This window comes from Chiloscyllium plagiosum, unplaced genomic scaffold (assembly GCF_037043375.1).
Source record: "Chiloscyllium plagiosum isolate Xiang-an unplaced genomic scaffold, Cpla_swu_hap1 HiC_scaffold_49, whole genome shotgun sequence".
Taxonomy (NCBI): domain Eukaryota; kingdom Metazoa; phylum Chordata; class Chondrichthyes; order Orectolobiformes; family Hemiscylliidae; genus Chiloscyllium; species Chiloscyllium plagiosum.
The window spans coordinates 5674802-5695022 of NW_028270187.1; the positions used below are offsets into that span (position 1 = coordinate 5674802).

Genomic DNA, 20221 nt, shown 5'->3' on the forward strand with positions numbered 1-20221 from the left:
TCAGACCACTTTCAGCCAAATATGCATCTTTCAACATGAGTCACTTAGGTCAGGTGAGGAATCTGAACTAGGAGTTGGCAATTTCGCATGAGGAGAGGTTGAGTAAGTTAGGTCTGTACTCATGAGAGTTTAGAAAAATGAGAGGCGACCTTATTGAAAATTCTCAGGGGGTCCTAACAGGGGAGATGCAGAGAGAGGTTACTTCCCCTTGTCTGGGAGAGTCTGGGACTAGAGGGGCAGCATCATAAATTGAGGGAGTCGCCCATTAAAGACAAAGATGAGGAGGAATTTATTCTCGCTGTACACAGTGAATCTACGGAATTCATTACCACAAAGGGCTGTCGAAGCTGGGCCGTTCACACCAGCTGCGTCAAACAATCTTCAACTCACCCTCCAAACCTCCTGCCTTTCACTTTAGCATGATGCACCCTCGTGTTATTGAGCCTTTTAACTACAGGGTACAGCTGCTTCCTCTGCCCCCTCTACGTATGCTTTATAATCTTACCCTTCTTTATCAGGTGGCACGGTCACTCAGTAGTAATCACTCCTGCCACAAAGTGCCAGGGACCCGGGTGATTGTCTGATTGGAGTTTGCACATTCTCCCAGTACTGCGAGGGTGCCACGGTTTCCTCCCACAATCCAAAGATGTGCTGGTTAAGTGAATTGGCCATGCTAATTTGCCCATGGTGTTAAGGGATGTGTAGGTTAAGTGCATTAGTCTGGAGTAAATGTCGAGTAATAGGTGTCTAGGTGGGTTACTCTTCACAGGGTCAGTGTGGACGTATTGGCCCGAAGTAAGGTTCCTCTGCTCCAAAGAAAACATCTGAGCTTATCCAGCCTCCCTACATTGCTGAAACGCCCCATTCTCCGCCAGTGCAATCACATCTTTCCGAATGAATGGAAACCGGAACTGCACACAGTGCTCCAGCTGTGGCCTCACCTAAGCCCTGTACAGTATCATAAATCATCTCCCCGCTTTTAGGACCGACACCATTGACTTATCAAGTGCAAGTTGTTGTATTTCAATCTGATTTTGTATCCAGCTTTTGTCACATTTATTTTGCAGTTTCCAAAGAAATGCTAACTCTGGATGCTAAGCATCAACATGCTCTGCGGGATGAGAAGATTGTAATGAACTGCCGGACTCCATTCCAGAACTTGAGAGGACATAAGCGTTTCCAGTGGTATCAGAATAACAAGTTCATAAAAGAAACTGAAGATGGTTCACTCACCATAGGAAGTGCCAAACATTCATATGAAGCATCTTATCGATGTGAATTAGGAATGAGTTATAGAAAGTGGGTTTCGAACAATCTAACTATCACAGTATCAGGTCAGTCATTCCTTCGTTTAGTTTGTGCCAGTGAATGTTTTGATGATTCTATGCTGCATCTGTGCAAACTGCTTTTAACAGGATGCTCCCAGTCATGGAGACTCGAGGACAGGAGCAGGGATGCTTCATCAATGATCTTCCCTCCATCATTAGGTCAGAAGTGGGAATGTTCACTGATTGTGCAATGATCAGTGAATCATGTTCAGCTCCATTCACCTCACAGTTGCTGAAGCAGTTCGTGTTCAAATGCAGCAAGGTCTGGACAATATCCAGGCTTGTTATGACAAGTGGCAAGTAACATCTGTGCCACACACCTGCCAGAAAATGGCCAGCAATAATACCAGACTCTCTAACCATTATCTACTTGATATTCAATGATGTTTACATGGTAGACACCCCATTATCACGATCCTAGGGTTTACCACTGACCAGAATCGAAATTGGTATCACGACATAAACACAACAGCTCCAAGACCAGGTCAGCGGTTGGGAATTCCACAGCAAATACATTACCTCCTGACTTCCTGAAGCCTGTCCAACATCAACAAGGCACAAGTCGGGAGTATGATGGAATATTCCCCACTTGTCTGGATGTGTGCAGTTTCAAGAAAACTCGAGAAGCTGGTCAGTATCCAAATAAGGCGTTTGATAAGGTTCCCCATTGTAGACTAATGGTGAAAGTAAAGTCACATGGTGTGCAGGGTGTTCAGGCTAGGTGGATAAAGAACTGGTTGAGCAAGAGGTGACAGAGAGTAGTAGTTGAAGGAAGTTTCTCGAAATAGAGAAAAGTGACCAGTGGTGTTCCACGGGGTCAGTATAGGGGGGCACTGTTGTTTGTAATATACATAAATGATCTAGAAAAGTGCACTGTTGCTTTGATCAGCAAGTTTGCAGACGACTCAAAGAATGGTGGAGTAGCAGAAAGCATAAGGGACTGTCAGAGAATACAGAAGGGTATAGATAGACTGGAGAGTGGGGCGGAAAAGTGGCAGATGGCTTTCAATCCGGACAAATGTGAGGTGATGCATTTATGCAAGTTTAATTCTAGAGCGAATCATACAATGAACGGAAGAGCCTTGGAAAACGTTGATGGGCGGAGAGATCTGGGAGTTCAGGTCTATTGTACCCTGAAGGTTGCTGCACAGGTGGATAGCGTGGTCAAGAAGGCATATAGTATACTTACTTTCATTAGACGGGGTATTGAGTATAAGAGCTGGCAAGTCATATTAAAATTGTACAAGACATTGGTTCGGTCGCATTTAGAATACCGTGTACATTTTTGGTGGCCACATTGCCAAAAGGATGTGGACGCTTTGGAGAGGGTGCAGAGAAGGTATACGAGGATGTTGCCTGGTCTGGTATGAAGAGAGGCTGATTAGGTTAGGTTTATTTTCACTAGATAAAAGGAGATTTGAGGGGGACCTGATCGAGGTTTACAAAATCATGAAGGCTATGGACAGGGTGGACAGAGATAAGCTTTTTCCCAGGTTGAAGGATTCAATAACGAGAGGTCATGCAGAAATTTAATGAAAATCCTCAGATAGCACTTTCCAAACACACGACCCATTCCATCTAGTAGAACAAGAGCAGCAGATACATGGAAGCACCATCCCCTCCAAGTTTCCCCTCTGAGCCATTCACCATCGTGATTTGTAAATGAATCAATAGTTTGTTCAGTATCACTTTGTGAAAATCATGGAATTCCCTCCCTAAACACACTGTACAGCTCTGTCCAGCACATGGACTGCAGTGAATCAAGAAGGCAGCTCACCACCACCCACTCAAAGAGACTACTAGGTACAAAAGCTGAGATATTAGCCAGTCCGCGATACTCATTTGCCACCATTGAATAAAAAACAATGTTTTGCTGCAATTGTACAGAGTGAGACCATACCCAGTAGTATTATGTGTGCAGTTTGGGTCTCAGTATATAAGGAAGGCTGCAGAGGGAGGACAGCAAAGGGTTCCCAGGTTGCTTCATGTGATGGCAGGACTGACAGGTGAAGAGAGATTGGATTTATTCGGATAATGTTCACTGGAGTTCACAAGAAAGAGGAGGGAATTTCTAAGAAAACTATGCAGTTCTACAAGGAGATATTAATTGATGTTTCGTGTCAATTTTCACTATTGAGAAAGAAATGTAGGCTTGAGAGCTCAAGTAAATCAATACTGGTGTTTTAAAAACAGTTCACATTGCAAAAGAAGAAGTGTTGGAAGTCTTAGAAAACATTAACGTTGATAAATTGCCAGGACCTTATCAAATTGCCAGAATGTTTTGGAACATCATGGAGGAAATTGTGCTTCAAGCAGAAACGTTTCTGTCATCTATAAATATGGTGAAGTAGTGGAGGACTGGAGGGTGGCTCATGTTGTGCAGTTGTTAAAAATAGGCTGTAATGAGAAGCCTTGAAAATATAGACCAGTGAGGCTGTTGGAGATGGTTATGAAAGATAGGATGTACGTGCATTTGGAGAAGCAAGGATTGATTATGAAGAGTCAGCACGGTTTCGTACGAGGAACTTCGAAACTCTCAAACATGATTGAATTTTCTAATGAAGTTATACAAATACAGAGTGACAGACGTTATTTAATTGGAACTTAGTGAAATCTTTAACAAAGTTCCGCATGGTAAACTAATTAGTACAGCGTGTTTTGAGAAGATTTGTAGCTCAGATTGGGGTTCTGGATGTAGGTTTGCTCACTGAGCTGGCAAGTTCAGTTTTAGACGTTTGGTCATCATACTAGGTAACCTCTTCAGTGAGCCTCCGGAAAAAGCCTTCAACTGGAAACTCACTGAAGATGTTACCTCGTATGGCAACGAAACTTCTGGAAATGAACCTTCCAGCTCAGCGAGCAACCCTAATTCCAGTACTAATTAGCACAGTTAGAACACATGGGATTCAGGGTGAGCTTGCCATTTGGATACAAAATTGGTTTAATGGCAGAAAACAGACTAATTAAAGAAGATTCTTTTTCAGATTAGAGACCTGTGGCCAGTAGTGCTCCGCAGGGATTGGGGCTGGATCCACTGTTGTTTTTTGTTTACATAAATGATATGAATGAGAATATTGGAGGTATGGTTAGTAAGTTTGCAAATGACACCAAAACTTGTCGTCTCATGAATGGTGAAAAGGGTTATCGAAGATTACAAAGAAATCTTGATCAATTCCATCAAAAGGGCAGATGAGTGGCATGTGAAGTTTAATTTGGATAAATATGTAATATTGCATTTTTGTAATACGAACAAGGACAAGGTTTGTACAATTAATGATAGGGCCTTGGGTAACGTGATAGAAATGAGAGATACACGGGTTCAGTTACATAATTCTTTGAAATTTGTGTCACATAATGGTTAAGACGATATTTAGCATGCTTTCCTTCATTGGTCAGACGTTTGATAATAGGAGCTGGGATGTCAAATCGAGGTTGGTGAGGTCTCTTCTAGAATATTGATTGCAGCTCTGGTCGCTTTGTTATAGGAAGGATATTGTTAAACCAGAGAGGGTACCGAAAACACTCACCAGAGTGTTGCTGGGAATGGAGGGTTTCATGACATCAAAATAGATAGGAACAATATTTCACTGGAGCGGAGGACATTGATGTCTGACCTTATTGAGATTGATAAAATCATGAGGAGCATAGATCAAGTGAATTACAGGGGTTCTTTGCCGTCGGGTGGGGAGAACAGACTTTAAAAAAGGTCATTAGGTGCAACTTTGTTTTAACACAGAGTGGTTGGTGTGTGTAATGGATTGCCAGAGGAAGTATTGGATACTGGTGAAGTTACAACGTTTGGAAGACATTTGGACAAGTTCACTTCAGGACATCCCAGAAAATCTCCAATTTAACGACTGCAATTCCCCCTCCCACGTGTTCAACAATCCTCTCCAATGCATCTTCTCCAGTTATCACTCATGGAACATAGAACATAGAAAAATACAGCGCAGTACAGGCCCTTTGGCCCTCGATGTTGCGCCGATCCAAGCCCACCTAACCTACACTAGCCCACTATCCTCCATATGCCTATCCAATGGCCGTTTAAATGCCCATTAAGAGGGAGAGTCCATGAACTCACGACTCGCTGAGTGAAGAATCTACTCCTAACATCTGTCCTATACCTACCACCCCTTAATTTAAAGCTATGCCCCCTAGTAATAGCTGACTCCATACGTGGGAAAAGGTTCTCATGGTCAACCCTATCTAAACCCCTAATCATCTTGTACACTTCTATCAAGTCACCCCTAAACCTTATATTCTCCAATGAAAACAGCCCCAAGTGCCTCAGCCTTTCCTCATACGATCTTCCTACCATACCAGGCAACATGCTGGTAAACCTCCTCTGCACCCGTTCCAGTGCCTCCACATCCTTCCTATAGTATGGCGACCAAAACTGCACACAATACTCCAGATACGGCCGCACCAGAGTCTTATACAACTGCAACATGACCTCAGGACTCCGGAACTTAATTCCTCTATCAATAAAAGCCAGTACACCATATGCCTTCTTCACCGCACTATTTACCTGTGTGGCAACTTTCAGAGATCTGTGTACATAGACACCAAGATCCCTCTACCCATCCACACTGCCAAGTATCCGACCATTAGCCTAGTACCCCATCTTTTTGTTACTTTTACCAACGTGAATCACCTCACACTTACTTACATTGAACTACATTTGCCAAATTACTGCCCAGCTTTGCAGTTTATCTATATCCCGCTATGACCTGACACATCCTTCCTCACTGTCATCAACTCCACCGACTTTTGTATCGTCCGCAAACTTGCTCACCCAACCTTCTAGCCCCTCCTCCAGGTCATTTATAAAAATGACAAACAGCAATGGTCCCAAAACAGATCCTTGCGGAACACCGCTAGAAACTGCACTCCAAGATGAACCTTTACCATCAACTACTACCCTCTGTCTTCTTCCAGCCAGCCAATTCCTAATCCAAACCTCCAACTCACCCTCAATGCCATATCTCCGTATTTTTTGCAGTAGCCTACCATGGGGAACCTTATCAAATGCCTTACTAAAATCCATATACCGCTTTACCCTCGTCCACCTCCTTAGTCACCTTCTCAAAGAATTCAATATAGTTTGTGAGGCACGACATGCCCTTCACAAAACCATGCTGACTATCCTTGATCACATTATTCCTATCCAGATGTTCATAAATCCTATCCCTTACAATTCTCTCTAAGACTTTGCCCACAACAGAAGTGAGACTCACCGGCCTAGTTACTAGGGTTATCCCTACTTCCCTTCTTGAACAAGGGAACCACATTTGCTATCCTCCAGTCTTTTGGCACTATTCCTGTAAACAACGAGGACATAAAAATCAAGGCCAATGGCTCTGCAATCTCCTCCCTTGCTTCCCAGAGAATCCTGGGATTCTTTATTAGTGGTGCTGGAAGAGCACAGCAGATCAGGCAGCATCCAAGGAGCTTTGAAATCGACGTTTCGGGCAAAAGAATGCAATCAGACCCAGGGGACTTATCTATTTTCACCCTTTCCAGAATTTCCAAAAGCTCTTCCCTACATAACTCAAAGCCGTCCATTCTAATTAATTGTGACTCAGTATTCACATCGGCAACAATATCCTGTTCCTGAGTGAATACTGACGAAAAGTATTCATTCAGTGTCTCCTCAATCTCTTCAGCCTCCACACGCAACTTCCCACTACTATCCTTCACTGGACCTATTCCTACCCTAATCATTCTTTTATTCCTGACATACCTATAGAAAGCCTTTGGGTTTTCCCTAATCCTACCAACAAAGGAATTTTAATGTCCCCTCCTTGCTGCTCTTAGCTCTCTCTTCAGATTCTTCCTGGCTACCTTATAACTCTCAATCACCCCAATTGAACCTTCACACCTCATCTTTACATAGGCCGCCCTCTTCCCTTTAACAAGGGATTCCAATTCCTTATTAAACCACGGCTCCCTCACACGACCCTTTCCTCCCTGCCTGACAGGTACATACTTATCAAGGACACTCAATAGTTGCTCTTTAACAAGCTCCACATATCAATTGCGCCTTTGCCTTGAAGCCTACTTTTCCAAGCCACGCATCCTAAGTCGTGCCTCACCACATCATAATTTCCCTGCCCCCAGCTATAACTCTTGCCCTGCAGTGCACACCTATCCCTCTCCATCACTAGAGTAAAAGTCATCGAATTGTGGTCACTGTCCCCAGAGTGCTCACCTACCTCCAATTCTAACACCTGGCCTGGTTCGTTACCCAGAACCAAATCCAGTATGGCCTGTCTACATATTGTGTCAGGAAACCTTCCTGCACTGACCCATCTAACGAACTCAAGCTATAGCTTTCCCAGTCAATATCTGGAAAGTTAAAGCCCCCATAAAAACCACCCTATTACTTTCACTCTTCTCCTGAATCATCCTCGCAATCCTTTCTTCTACGTCTCTAGGACGATTAGGAGGCCTGTAGAAAACTCTTAACAGGGCGACCTCACCTTTCCTATTCCTAACCTCAGCCCAAACTACCTCAGATGGCAAGTCTTCATCAATCGTCCTTTCCACCGCTGTAATACTATCTTTGACAAGCAATGCCACACCTCCCCCTTTTTTACCCCCACCACTGACCCTACTAAACATTTAAACCCTGGAACCTGCAAAAGCCAATCCTGTCCCTGTTCTACCCATGTCTCCCTAATAGCCACAACATCGAAATCCCAGGTACCGACCCACGCTGCAAGTTCACCTACCTTATTTTGTATACTGCTTGCATTGATGTATACATACTTCAAGCCACTTTCCTGTTTACAGGCACCATCCTTTGAAATTGATGCCATGTTCCTAACCTCCCTATACTCCAGGTCCTGCACCCTAAAGCTACAGTCTAGGTTCCCATGCCCCTGCAGAGTTATTTTAAACACCCCCCCACCCCCAAAGAGCACTAGCAAACCACCCCGCTAGTAGGCAGCCTGTCTCCCCAATATAGAGGAGGCCACATCGGGTGCAGCAGATGCAATAGATGATGTGTGTGGAGGTGCAGGTGAATTTGTGGTGGATATGGAAGTGTCCCTTGGGGCTATGGAGGGAAGCAAGGGGGGAGGTGTGGGCGCAAGTTTTGCATTTCTTGCGGTTGCAGGGGAAGGTGGCAGAAATGACGGCGGATGATACGCTGTACATGGTGGGGTGGCAGGTGAGGACCAGTGGGGTTCTGTCCTGGTGGCAGTTGGAGGGGCGGGCCTCAAGGCGGAGGAGCGGGAAGTGGAAGAGATGTGGTGGAGGGCATCGTCGACCATGTCTGGGAGCAAATTGCGGTCCTTGAAGAAGGAGGCCATCTGGGTTGTACGGTTTTGGAACTGGTCCTCCTGGGAGCAGATGCGGCGGAGACGAAGGAATTGGGAATATGCGATGGCATTTTTACAGGGGGCAGGGTGGGAGGAGGTGTAGTCTACGTAGCTGTGGGAGTCGGTCGGTTTATAGTAAATGTCCGTGTCGATACGGTCACCTGAGATAGAAATGGAAAGGTCTTGGAAGGGGAGGGAGGAGTCTGAGACGGTCCAGGTGAATTTGAGGTCGGGGTGGAAGGTGTTGGTAAAGTGGATGAACTGTTCAACCTCCTCGTGGGAGCACGAGGCAGCGCCGATACAGTCATCGATGTAACGGAGGAAAAGGTGGGGGGTGGTGCCAGTGTAGCTGCGGATGATAGACTGTTCCACATATCCTACGAAGAGGCAGGCATAGCTTGGGGCCCATGCGGGTGCCCATGGCTACTCCTTTGAATTGGAGGAAGTGGGAGGATTGGAAAGAGAAGTTGTTCAAGGTGAGGACCAGTTCAGTCAGTCGAAGGAGGGTGTCAGTGGAAGGTTACTGGTTGGTACGGCGGGAAAGGAAGAAGTGGAGGGCTTTGAGTCCTTCGTGATGGGGGATGGAGGTGTACAGGGACTGAATGTCCATGGTAAAGATAAGGCGTTGGGGACCGGGGAAACGAAAATCATGGAGGAAGTGGAGGGCGTGGGTGGTGTTCCAAACATAGGTGGGGAGTTCTTGGACTAAGGGGGACAGAACCGTGTCGAGGTATGCAGAGATGAGTTCGGTGGGGCAGGAGCAGGCTGAGACAATGGGTCGGCCGGGGCAGTCAGGTTTGTGGATCTTGGGCAGAAGGTAAAAACGGGCCTTGCGGGGTTGTGGGACTATGAGGTTGGAGGCGGTGGATGGGAGATCCCCCGAGGTGATGAGGTTATGGATGGTTTGCAAGATGATGGTTTGGTGGTGGGAGGTGGGGTCATGGTCAAGGGGGCAGTTGGAGGAGGTGTCCGCGAGCTGGCGTTTAGCCTCAGCGGTGTCCCCCCAGACATGGTCGACGATGCCCTCCACCGCATCTCTTCCACTTCCCGCTCCTCCGCCCTTGAGCCCCGCCCCTCCAACCGCCACCAGGACAGAACCCCACTGGTCCTCACCTGCCACCCCACCAGATCATCCGCCGTCATTTCTGCCACATCCAAACGGACCCCACCACCAGGGATATAGTTCCCTCCCCTCCCTTATCAGCATTCCGAAAAGAGCACCCCCTCCGTAACTCCCTCGTCAGGTCCACACCTCCCACCAACCCAACCTCCACTCCCGGCACCTTCCCCTGCAACTGCAAGAAATGCAAAACTTGCGCCCACACCTCCTTCCTTACTTCCCTCCAAGGCCCCAAGGGACTCTAGCATATCCACCACAAATACACCTGCACCTCCACACACATCATCTATTGCATCCGCTGCACCCGATGTGGCCTCCTCTATATTGGGGAGACAGTCCGCCTACTTGCGGAGCGGTTCAGAGAACACCTCTGGGACACCCGGACCAACCAACCCAACTACCCCGTGGCTCAACACTTCAACTCCCCCTCCCACTCCACCAAGGACATGCAGGTCCTTGGACTCCTCCATCGCCAGACCATAGCAACACGACAGTTGGAGGAAGAGTGCCTCACCTTCCGCCTAGGAACCCTCCAACTACAAGGGATGAACTCAGATTTTTCCAGTTTCCTCATTTCCCCTCCCCCACCTTGTCTCAGTCAAATCCCTCGAACTCAGCACCGCCTTCCTAACCTGCAATCTTCTTCCTGACCTCTCCGCCCCCACCCCACTCTGGCCTATCACCCTCACCTTGACCTCCTTCCACCTATCGCATTTCCAACGCCCCTCCCCCAAGTCCCTCCTCCCTACCTTTTATCTTAGCCTGCTGGGCACACTTTCCTCATTCCTGAAGAAGGGCTTATGCCCAAAACGTCGATTCTCCTGTTCCTTGGATGCTGCCTGACCTGCTGCGCTTTTCCAGCAACACATTTTCAACACCCATATAAGGCAACACCCAACACCCATACAGCTCCATAAATGTGACCTACATGATGCAAGTGGGTATGTGGATATGAGTGTTTAGTATTGATGTATACCTGTCAGTTCCTGCTTGGTGAATGTGTGAGTGTAGTTATCAAACTGTAACATTCATTATATGGTCAATATATTTACATATTCACACTGCAAAGACTGGCAGGGTCCAATTGATAACTATTGAATCATAAAAATAATACAGTACAGAGGGGGCTATTCATCCCATCTTCTCCATGCCAACCCAAAGACCCCAGATACCCTTGTATTATTTACCATCACTATTGCCTACAGCATACTTTAATTTTATGTCTGAGAGTGTCATATGATATCAGTAAGAACTGTCAGTCCTGTGTCCACATATCTGTGCTTTCTAATCTGCCTCATTCTCTGTCCTGCCTTATACACTTACAACATTTTAAAAATGTTGTGTCAATTTTCATGTTGTACTTGTATATCGTCTTCTCCGCGTCTCGACTCGCATTTGACTTCAGCTGACACAGGAAACTGTTCTGACCGATAGTATTTGACACTGCACGAATGGCAAGGGGGCTGAATGGCCTCCTGCTGTTCTGATTTCTTATGGTCCTAAAATTCCTTCCTGGACACGGGGCCCTAAACTGTACTCAAATCTGAATGTGAGTTGAAAGCAGATTAATGATATTTATTTATTTATTTATTCACACTAGATTGTCGAAAATATCGGGGATAGGTTGACTGGAATGATACTTGTAAATTATTCCCGAAACAATGTGGAATTGAATGTTTTCGGAACAGTTTCCAGTGTAATGAAAGCCTGTGCTGAGCTGTAATGATGCAACTCTGCTTTCAATCTTAGATGGAAATGTGGCTTTCCATGTTGTCCCAGTTTTACCTTTGGAAGGAGAGACAATGAAACTGAACTGTCGGTACAAATACAATAGTCAGTCGGAGAGAAAATTTGCCTTTTATAGAAAAGGCAAGATGATTCATTCACTGAGGTCTACAAATGGTGAATCTGCGTACAACATTAAAATAAACAGCGTTGCTGACAGTGGATTGTACAGCTGTAAAATTTCCTGGCACACATCACGGTCTGTTGATGTTCACGTTCAAGGTACATACCTGATGTTACATTCTGTGGGAGGCAATGGTTATATTTCTCTGGGTTGTGGATTTAAACATCGGAGACATTCTGAATTATGCAGTACAGAAGAGTCTCTTCGCCCCCTACTACCAAAGGAAAACTAAATCTAAACTAACCCCACTTTTCAGCAGTAGGTCCCTCGGCCTTAAATGTTATGACATTTTAATTTGTCGTCCAAGTACCTTTTGAGGATTGTGAGGTGTCCCTCTTCAACTACCCTCCCAGCCAGTGCATTTCAAACCTCTACCACCTTCTGGGTGAAACAATCCTTAAATTCCCCCTTTGCTTTTCACTTTAAAAGTATGCCCCCTTGTTATTGACCTTTACCAAGGGAACAGCTGCTGCCGATTCACCCATTCATGCTCCTCATAACTTTACACGTAAACCTGTATGATGTTCGCCCTCCGCAACCTTCTGCGCCCCAGAGAAAACAATCCAAGCTTATTCCCTGTCTCGATACCAACAGCCCTCCCCCTTAAAGAGAAGCCATTCTCTCCATCTCTAATTTCAATCTGCCTCACCCCTTTATCCTGAAACGATAACTTCTCGTTCTAGACTGTCCTACATTAGGAAACATCCTTTCCCTGTCTCATTTGTCAATCCCCCTCCCTTTAATGGTTTATGAGCAATGGGAAAGGTAGTAAAGTCACCATAGTCCCTCTCTCTCATTAGCGAGTTACGAGACTGGGTGGTGGTTTAATTTGAGGGTTATCACACATATGAGGAGAGATGAGATGGAAAGCACTTCATGGTGATCTAGGAGGAATTGTACCCACGCTGCAGTCTGCATCAGTCTGCATCACAAACCGACTGTTAAGCCGTCTGAACTAGCCAGAAACAGCCACATTACCTCCTCTCATCCTTATAAAGTTTGACTAAGCTGCTCATTCTCTCCTCATAATACAAGCCTTAGATTCTGGTGGGATCTAGGGAAACTGCAAGCAGTTCACGTGGCCCCTGATTAGGGTTGTGATACATCATCGCCAAATAGAGTCAGCGAGGCATCCACCCTTCACCCCAACTCATCCAAGCTGAAAAGGCTTCCTAAACTACACGAGTCCCATTTACCTGTGTTTGGTGCGTATCCTTCTAAACGGTTCCTCGTCATTTACCTGTTCAAATGTCTTTTAAATGTTGTTATTGTACCAGCCTCCTCCACTTCCTCTGGCAGCTCAGTCCTTACACACACCACCAACTTTTTAAAAAGGATCCCCCTCAGCTTCTTTTTAAATTGTTCTCCTCTCACTTAACACTATGCCATCAAGTTTTGAAGTCTCCTACCCTGGGGAAAAGACCTTAGTTATTCACCTTATCTATTCTGCTCATAATTTTAAAATCTCCATGAGGTCACCCTCAGCCTCCTGTGCTCCGGAGAAATAAGTTCCGACCTAACCAAACTTTACTTGTAACTCTGACCGTCCAGTTTCTTTCAAATCATTGCAAATATTTTTCGCACATTTTCCAGTTCTATAATATGGTACATCTTTCATCGTGAAATCATCTCTCTCTCATGTGCCGCATATTAAGAAATGTGCAGTGCCAATTAAGGAGGTGTTGAAAAGGTTAAAAGACGTTGATCTGTAGGGGAAATAAAAATTGTGGCTGCTCTCTGTTTAATTGAGGCAAAGATCGTGATTTGGTTTGAGGCCAGTATTTTACATCATAACGAGTATGGTCTGAGGAAAACGATGGGGAATCTGTCCTCAGTTGAGGAGGGTGAGCGAGTTAGACCACAAACGTTCAAGGTGGATTGACTAGCATAGCAAAGGAGATACAAATAATTTCGAAAGACTGACTATTATGGTTCAGATTATGAAGTCAAAACTTTAATGTTTTATTTATGAAGGAATTGTCGAAAAATTCATAAGAAAGGAGACATTGGAGTTGAGTCATCAGATGGCTGCAGATTCCAGCCACGCATCAGAGATATGATGGCATGGTGGAGTTACCAATGGGCTATTAATGCAGACACCCAAGGAATGTTCTTGGGATCTGTGTTGAAATCCCGCTGTGGAAGTTGACTTTGCAAGGGTGTAAAAACGATTTGTGGAGGATTTCCGTGATATATGTAGGCTGGGACCTTTTTTTCCAGGAAGCTCAGGAGTCTGAGGAGTGACATTATACAGGTTTATAAAATTGGCAGAGGCATAGATAACGTGAATAGCCAAGGTATTCACGTTAGGAAAAGCGTTTGGATTAGGAGAGTTCAAAACTGCAAGGCATAGATTTAAAGCGAGAGGGGAAAGATTTAAAAGGTCCTAAGGGGGTAACGTTTTAGCACAACGTGGTGTGTATATGAAAATGTTGCCAGACAAAGTAATGGAAACAGGCACAATTGCAACATTAAAAAAGAAGTTTGGATACGTACATAGAAAGGAAAGATTAAGAGGGAGTGGGGGAAATAGTAGCAAATGTGATTGGATCGGCTTAGGAAACCTAGTCAGCATGGATGAGTTAGGCAGAAGGGCCTGTTTCCATTCTGTATGACTCTATGAATCGAAGAATCTATTGGAATCAAAATAGAATTTGAAATCTGGAACGCAAGAGAGAGATACAGTTTTGCCCTCTCCTCTGGCTTTTGACACTAAATTCTCACATTTTTCGCCCGGTGTCACTGTTGTGCCTTTCACTCTGTGATGATAACAGTTAATTGATGAGCCCTCATTGTGTGTTACATTCCAGAACGCTTTGCTAAGCCCGTGCTGAGTGTGGGGCCGACGGCTGAAGTATTCGAGGGGTTCCCGATTACACTGACGTGCATTGTTCGGGCGGCAAGGCCCTCCGTCCAGCTTCACTATTCATTTTACAGAGACAACGCTGCCCTGGAGGCCGTGCATCATCATGGTGCCGTGTACACCATCAATGCAGCCACTGCAAACCTTTCCGGGAATTATGCATGTGAAGTGATCGAGACAGTTTACAGTCTGAGGAAGAGGAGCAACAGCATTCACATTTCTGTTAAACGTAACTATCTGTCAGTATTATAGAGTCCCCAGCACAAATTAGAGGCTTATCGAACCATTGAGTCAGAAACAGCCATCTCACTATTCTCTAATCCCTATTTCCCCAACACGTGGCATAGTAGACTTGTCTATGTGAGTACAAATCTCAATACTCTTCAATGTGATGAGGGTTTCTGCCTCTCCCACCCTTACCGGCAGTGAGTTTCAGATCCTTTGAGTGAAAATATATTTCCTCACCTCTCCTCTAAACTTCCTACCCCTAACCTTCAATCTATCTTCTACTCCACCGTGATTGATCCCGTGAAGGGGTAAAAGTTTCTTCCTGTCGACACTATTTATGCCCCCTCATCAATTTATACATCTCAATCATGGCATCTACCGTCGTCTGAATCTCCCCTGCTCTGACGAAAACCCTGATCTGTCCAATTTATTTCCATCACTGAAACTCTCCAGCCCCCAAGGTAACATCCTGGTAAATCCCCCTCTGCACCCTCTCCCAGTTCTATCCCATCCTTCCTAGAATGTGGATTCCAGAACAAGGTGCAGTACTCTCACTGTTGTAGCACGAATTCATTCCAAAAACAACCAAATCTGACGTCGAGCTGACACGATGAAAACAACGTTGACTGGCCTTGAAGGATTGTTAGGAATCTCCCTCACTGACACCGTCTCGGGACTTTCTTCCTCTCGTTTTGATTGCTGAGCTTTGCCAAGTCCAGAATATCTACAGGCTGAAATCGCGATATATTGGAGACCCAGAGAAAAACAGGATCCCTACTCTCTGCGTGAAAACATTTTGTCCTCATCTCACTCGGTGCCCATGTCCAATAGACTGTGACTCCCTAGTTCTGTACTCCCCCCTACCATCCTCACCATCACTACAACCACCAATTCGCAATTCATCGTGAGCATCTTTCCTGTGTTTACCCTCCCTTCTTCTGTTCAACGTTTATGGGTTTATTTGCGTTTCTGATCTCATTCATCACTACTCCAGTGAGTATTCTCATAATAGATGCAGTCTTTCTTCATCCGTGAGTCCGGCCACCCCAGGAATCAATCAGAAAAACTTTCACTGCCCTCCCTCTATAGTGAGTACATCATTCCTCCGATAAGGAGACCTCAAACTGCACACATAATGCTCCCGGCATGGTCTCATGGAATGGAAACTTGGACTAATGTGAGGTGGTGCATTTTGGGAACTCAATTGCAAGAGGAAAGTATGCATTAAATGGCAGGATCCTTGGGAGCATTGTTATACAGAGGGAGCTTGGGGTGCAAGTCCATAGTTTCCTGAAGGGGACAACGTAAATGGATGAGATGGTAAAGAAAGCGCATGGCATGCTTGCCTTCACTGGTCAGGGCGTTGAGTATACAAATTGGCAAGTCATCTTGCAGCTGTATGAGACATTATTCCATTACATTTGCAGACTGTGTGCAGCCCTCGTCCCCAAATAATTGGAAGGATGTGCAGGCTTTGGAGAGGGTGCAAAGGAGGTTTACCAGATTGTCAGCAAACCAGCCGTCAATTTCTCGTCCATAAAATTTACTTAACGTCGCCCCCTTGATATTTATGAATACCAGACAGAAACAGGCCCATATTCTGATATCTGTGGAATAACACCTAACGGGACACAAACCCATGACGAAACTGATATGTATCTATTATTATAACCTAGCGCCAAGGATGAGTTTCAAAATGATCAATTGGTCTTCACGTTTCCCTGGGTCTCACGCTTTATCTAAATCTTACTATTTTCTTGATTTCAAGTTCAGCTTTTGGATTATCCCCCTCTGCATTTCTCCGTATGTGTTGGGCTTGGCTTGCATTAACGAAGAGCAAGGCTTATTGTTATGGACCAGGCTCGACTCTTTCAAACCATTTCAAGAATGTAGCCCAGACCCTAACATTGCTAGTTATTTTAAGCAGGTGTAAGGTATATATTCCAGGAGGGATGCAGTTGTTCAAACCAGGTAGTTTTAAATAAAATAGAATTTATTTAAAGGAATACCGAGAGAAACACAGATAAAAGAGAACTGAACACTGAATAACTTAACCTGTCCAAAATCCCAATAGATCAACCCAACTTAATGATGCTGTTCCAAATACTTGCACCTTCTCCATAAACACCCCTTGGGACAAAAGATAAAATGAAACACAGGTTCTTTCAGGAGAGATGTCATAGAGAGGGTATTAGCATGGAGCTGCTTCTTTGGGTCCAGTAGCTTTCAAACTACCTGACTGCTTTTAATGTAATAAGACAGCACCAGATTATAGTCGAACAGACTTTTTGGGAAATCCTAGCTGTCAGATCGCTTCTCCTTCATCAGGCAACTGGGAGCAGGATAATAATACACTGAATTTGTAGCAAAAGATAACAGTGTCATGCAACTGATATCGTGTATTGAACATAACTAGATTGCTGTGAAGTCTTTCCTCTTTTAGAATTGGTTGCAGGTTTCTCCTGTCTCATCTGTCAATCTGCTATTTGCATCCTATGATTAAAATTAAACATTATAAAGTTACCACCATCCCACGCTATCATGTGTGAGGGGGATAGCTTGTGGATTAATTTGAGGATCACCACAGCTCAGGCAAGGGGAGAGATTGGGAATGAGAATCCTTCATGGTCACTCCAACTGGTGCAATAATTGAGCCACACTGTTGGCATCACTGTGTGTCCATCCAATCGAGCTAACCAATAAACAGTGATGCATTTTTCTCTCATCCTTCTAACCTCTGAACAACCTCGACAGTCTCTCATCATAAAACAACCTTAATTTCTGTGGAATCTGTTACAATCTGTAAATATTACCCATGTCAATGGTTGTGACACATCATCGCCAAATAGAGTCAGGTCAGGCAGCATGGAAATAGGCCCTTTGTCCTCACTTGTCCATGCTGACCAGATTTCCCAACGTGAACTTGTCCTATTTGCCTATGTTTGGCCTATATCCCCCTAAACCTCTCCTATCTATGTAGCTGTCCATATATCTTTTAACTGTCGTAATTTTTCCGGCATCTACTACTTCCTCTGGAAGCTTGTTCACCCCCCATCACCTCCCCCAACCCCCCCCCCCCCCCCCCCCACCCACAACACACACACAGACACACGCACAGGCACACAAGCCCTCTATGTGAAAAGGTTGCCCATCAGGTCATTTTTACATCTTTCCCCACTAACATTAAACTTATGTCCTTAAAGTTTTGGACTCCCCACCGCGGGGAAAAGACTGGCTATTCACCCTACCCATGCTATTCATGATTTTATAGCCTCTAGTTCCGACACTCTGAGGAAAAACTTCCCAGACTATCCAGCCTCTCCGTATAACTCAGCACACAGAGTCTTTGAAACATCTCTGCAAATCTGTTTTCGCACATTTGCCATTAAATGCTGCAACTCTTCATGTCATAATGTACTCACAATGCCCTTTCTCTCTTGCTTCGTAATTTAAGAACTGTGCAGAAGAAATTGTGGTGGTGCTGAAAAGGTTCCCAAGACACTGTTGATCTGTCGGATAATAAAGAAAAACGTGGTTCTCTCTTTTTAGCTGAGGTACAGTTCGAGAAGTAATGGGACAAGTAGTGTGGGCCGAGGGCAATGGGGATGGCATTGTCCTCATTCAAGGACAGTGAGTAAACCAGACCACAAACGTTCAAGATGGATTGCAGCAAAGGACATATAAAGACTTTTAATTTTGTGGTTTAGATCATTAATTCAAATTCTGAGTCTTGGACATGATCGAAACTTTCATAATAAATTAGAAGATTATAAAATGACACATCATAAGGCTGCAGACTCAAACCACAGACCAGCCGTGTGATGGCTTAGTGGTGTTACCAGTAGCCTATTAATCCAGTGAGGCAGGGAGTGATTTGGGTTCAGATGTCGTCATGGCAGATTGTGGAATTTGACTTTAAAAGGGTAAAAATAAGGTTTACAAAGCTGTAGACGAAAATGGAGAGTTTGAGACATATGGATAACACCTGGGGTGAAGGAGGCTGAGGGCTGACTTTATAGTGGTTTACAAAATCACAAGGGCATAAATAAGGTGAACAACAAAGTTCTTCTCCATAGAGAAGGGGAGTTTAAAACTAGAGGGCATAAGGTTAAGGTGAGCCAAAGGATCTGTTGTGTGATAGCATGACCAAAGAATAAAAATCTGGAATTTAAAGGGCTACTAATAATCGGTCAATCCCTATATGTGTTGCTAATGTCCTTCTGGGAGGGAAATTTGCCGTTCCTGACACGGTCTGGCTTCCATGTGACTCCTGTTCCCCACATCCATGCGGCTGACCATTAACTGCGCTCTGGCGATCGGTAAGCTGTCCAGCAATTGCTATGAATGATTAACACAAGGCAACCATTAATAGACAGCTGTGGACATGTGGGATTAATATGATGGGCCGAAGGCATGAAATCTGTGATTTTCTGTTTCTATATGGAAGCTAAGATATTACACGGAATAGCCGATAAATGTAGAGCTGGAAAACGCATAGCAGGTCAAGCAGCATTAGAGGAGCAGGGGAGTCGAAGTTTCAGGCCAGGATCTTCATCAGTTCTGCGGTTGGGGAAGTTGGCTGAGTAATAATTAGAAGGAGGGGTGTCAGGTTGGGGAGGAAGGTAGGTGGGATGGCGAAACGTAGATGCACGTTGGAGGTGATTGTGATGAGTCACTGGACCCAGGGTGGACATGACATTGGGGGAGTGGGAGGGTGAGTTGAAATGGCAGGGAGCCGGAAGGTGGGGGTGATTGGAGCGTAGAGACCACAGATATTCCCTGAACAAGTCCCCGAGTTGTTGTTCAGTATCTGTGTAGAGGAAACCACATTGGGAGCAATGGATGTAATAAATCAGGTTAGAAGAAATGAAGATAAACCTCTGTCAGATTTAGAATGATTCTTTGGGGCCTTAGACAAAAGTAAGACGAGCCATGTGAGAGCAGATTTCCTACCTCCTGTAGACACAGGGAAAGATGCCAATATGGAAGAGAGATTGGTTGGGAGTGTCAACCTCATGAAGGAGTAGAAAATTGAATGGTCCCTTTGGAAAGTGGATGGGGTGGGAAGGGAAATATTGCATTGGTGAAGGGGTCTGACTATAGGTGGAGGAATTGGCAGAAGATGATGCGCTGGATTTGCAGATAGGGGTGTGAGGGCCAGGTGGACTCTTTCCTTGCTGTGGTTGGGGAGTGGTGTTTCCGGGCCAGAGGTGTGGAAAATGGTGGAGATGTGGTTGAGGACATTGTGGATCACGGGGTATAGAAAACTATGGTCGTCAGAGTAGGAGGCCATCTGGGATGTTGTGGAATGGAATTGTTCACCCCGGGAGCAGATACGGCTGAAGCAAAGGAATTGGGAGTAAGGGATCACTTGTTGACAGGGGAGTTGGGTGGGAGGAGGCGTAGTTAAGATAGCTGTGTGAGTCAGTGGATTTGAAACAGATGCTA

General features: G+C 45.1%; 1 protein-coding gene across 11 annotated transcripts in view; it reads left to right on the forward strand.

Moving 5' to 3' along the window:
• Positions 1–20221, forward strand: part of LOC122544513 (Fc receptor-like protein 3) — a 49943-nt gene that overhangs the window by 10553 nt on the left and 19169 nt on the right. For 10 of the 11 annotated variants that reach the window (XM_087984617.1, XM_087984618.1, XM_087984619.1 and 7 more), the window contains 3 exons: positions 1068–1334; positions 11523–11780; positions 14493–14774. In XM_087984617.1, the coding sequence (XP_087840743.1) occupies positions 1068–1334; positions 11523–11780; positions 14493–14774 (807 nt within the window). The remainder of the gene's footprint in view (positions 1–1067; positions 1335–11522; positions 11781–14492; positions 14775–20221) is intronic. The other variant, XM_087984623.1, reaches the window with a different exon arrangement.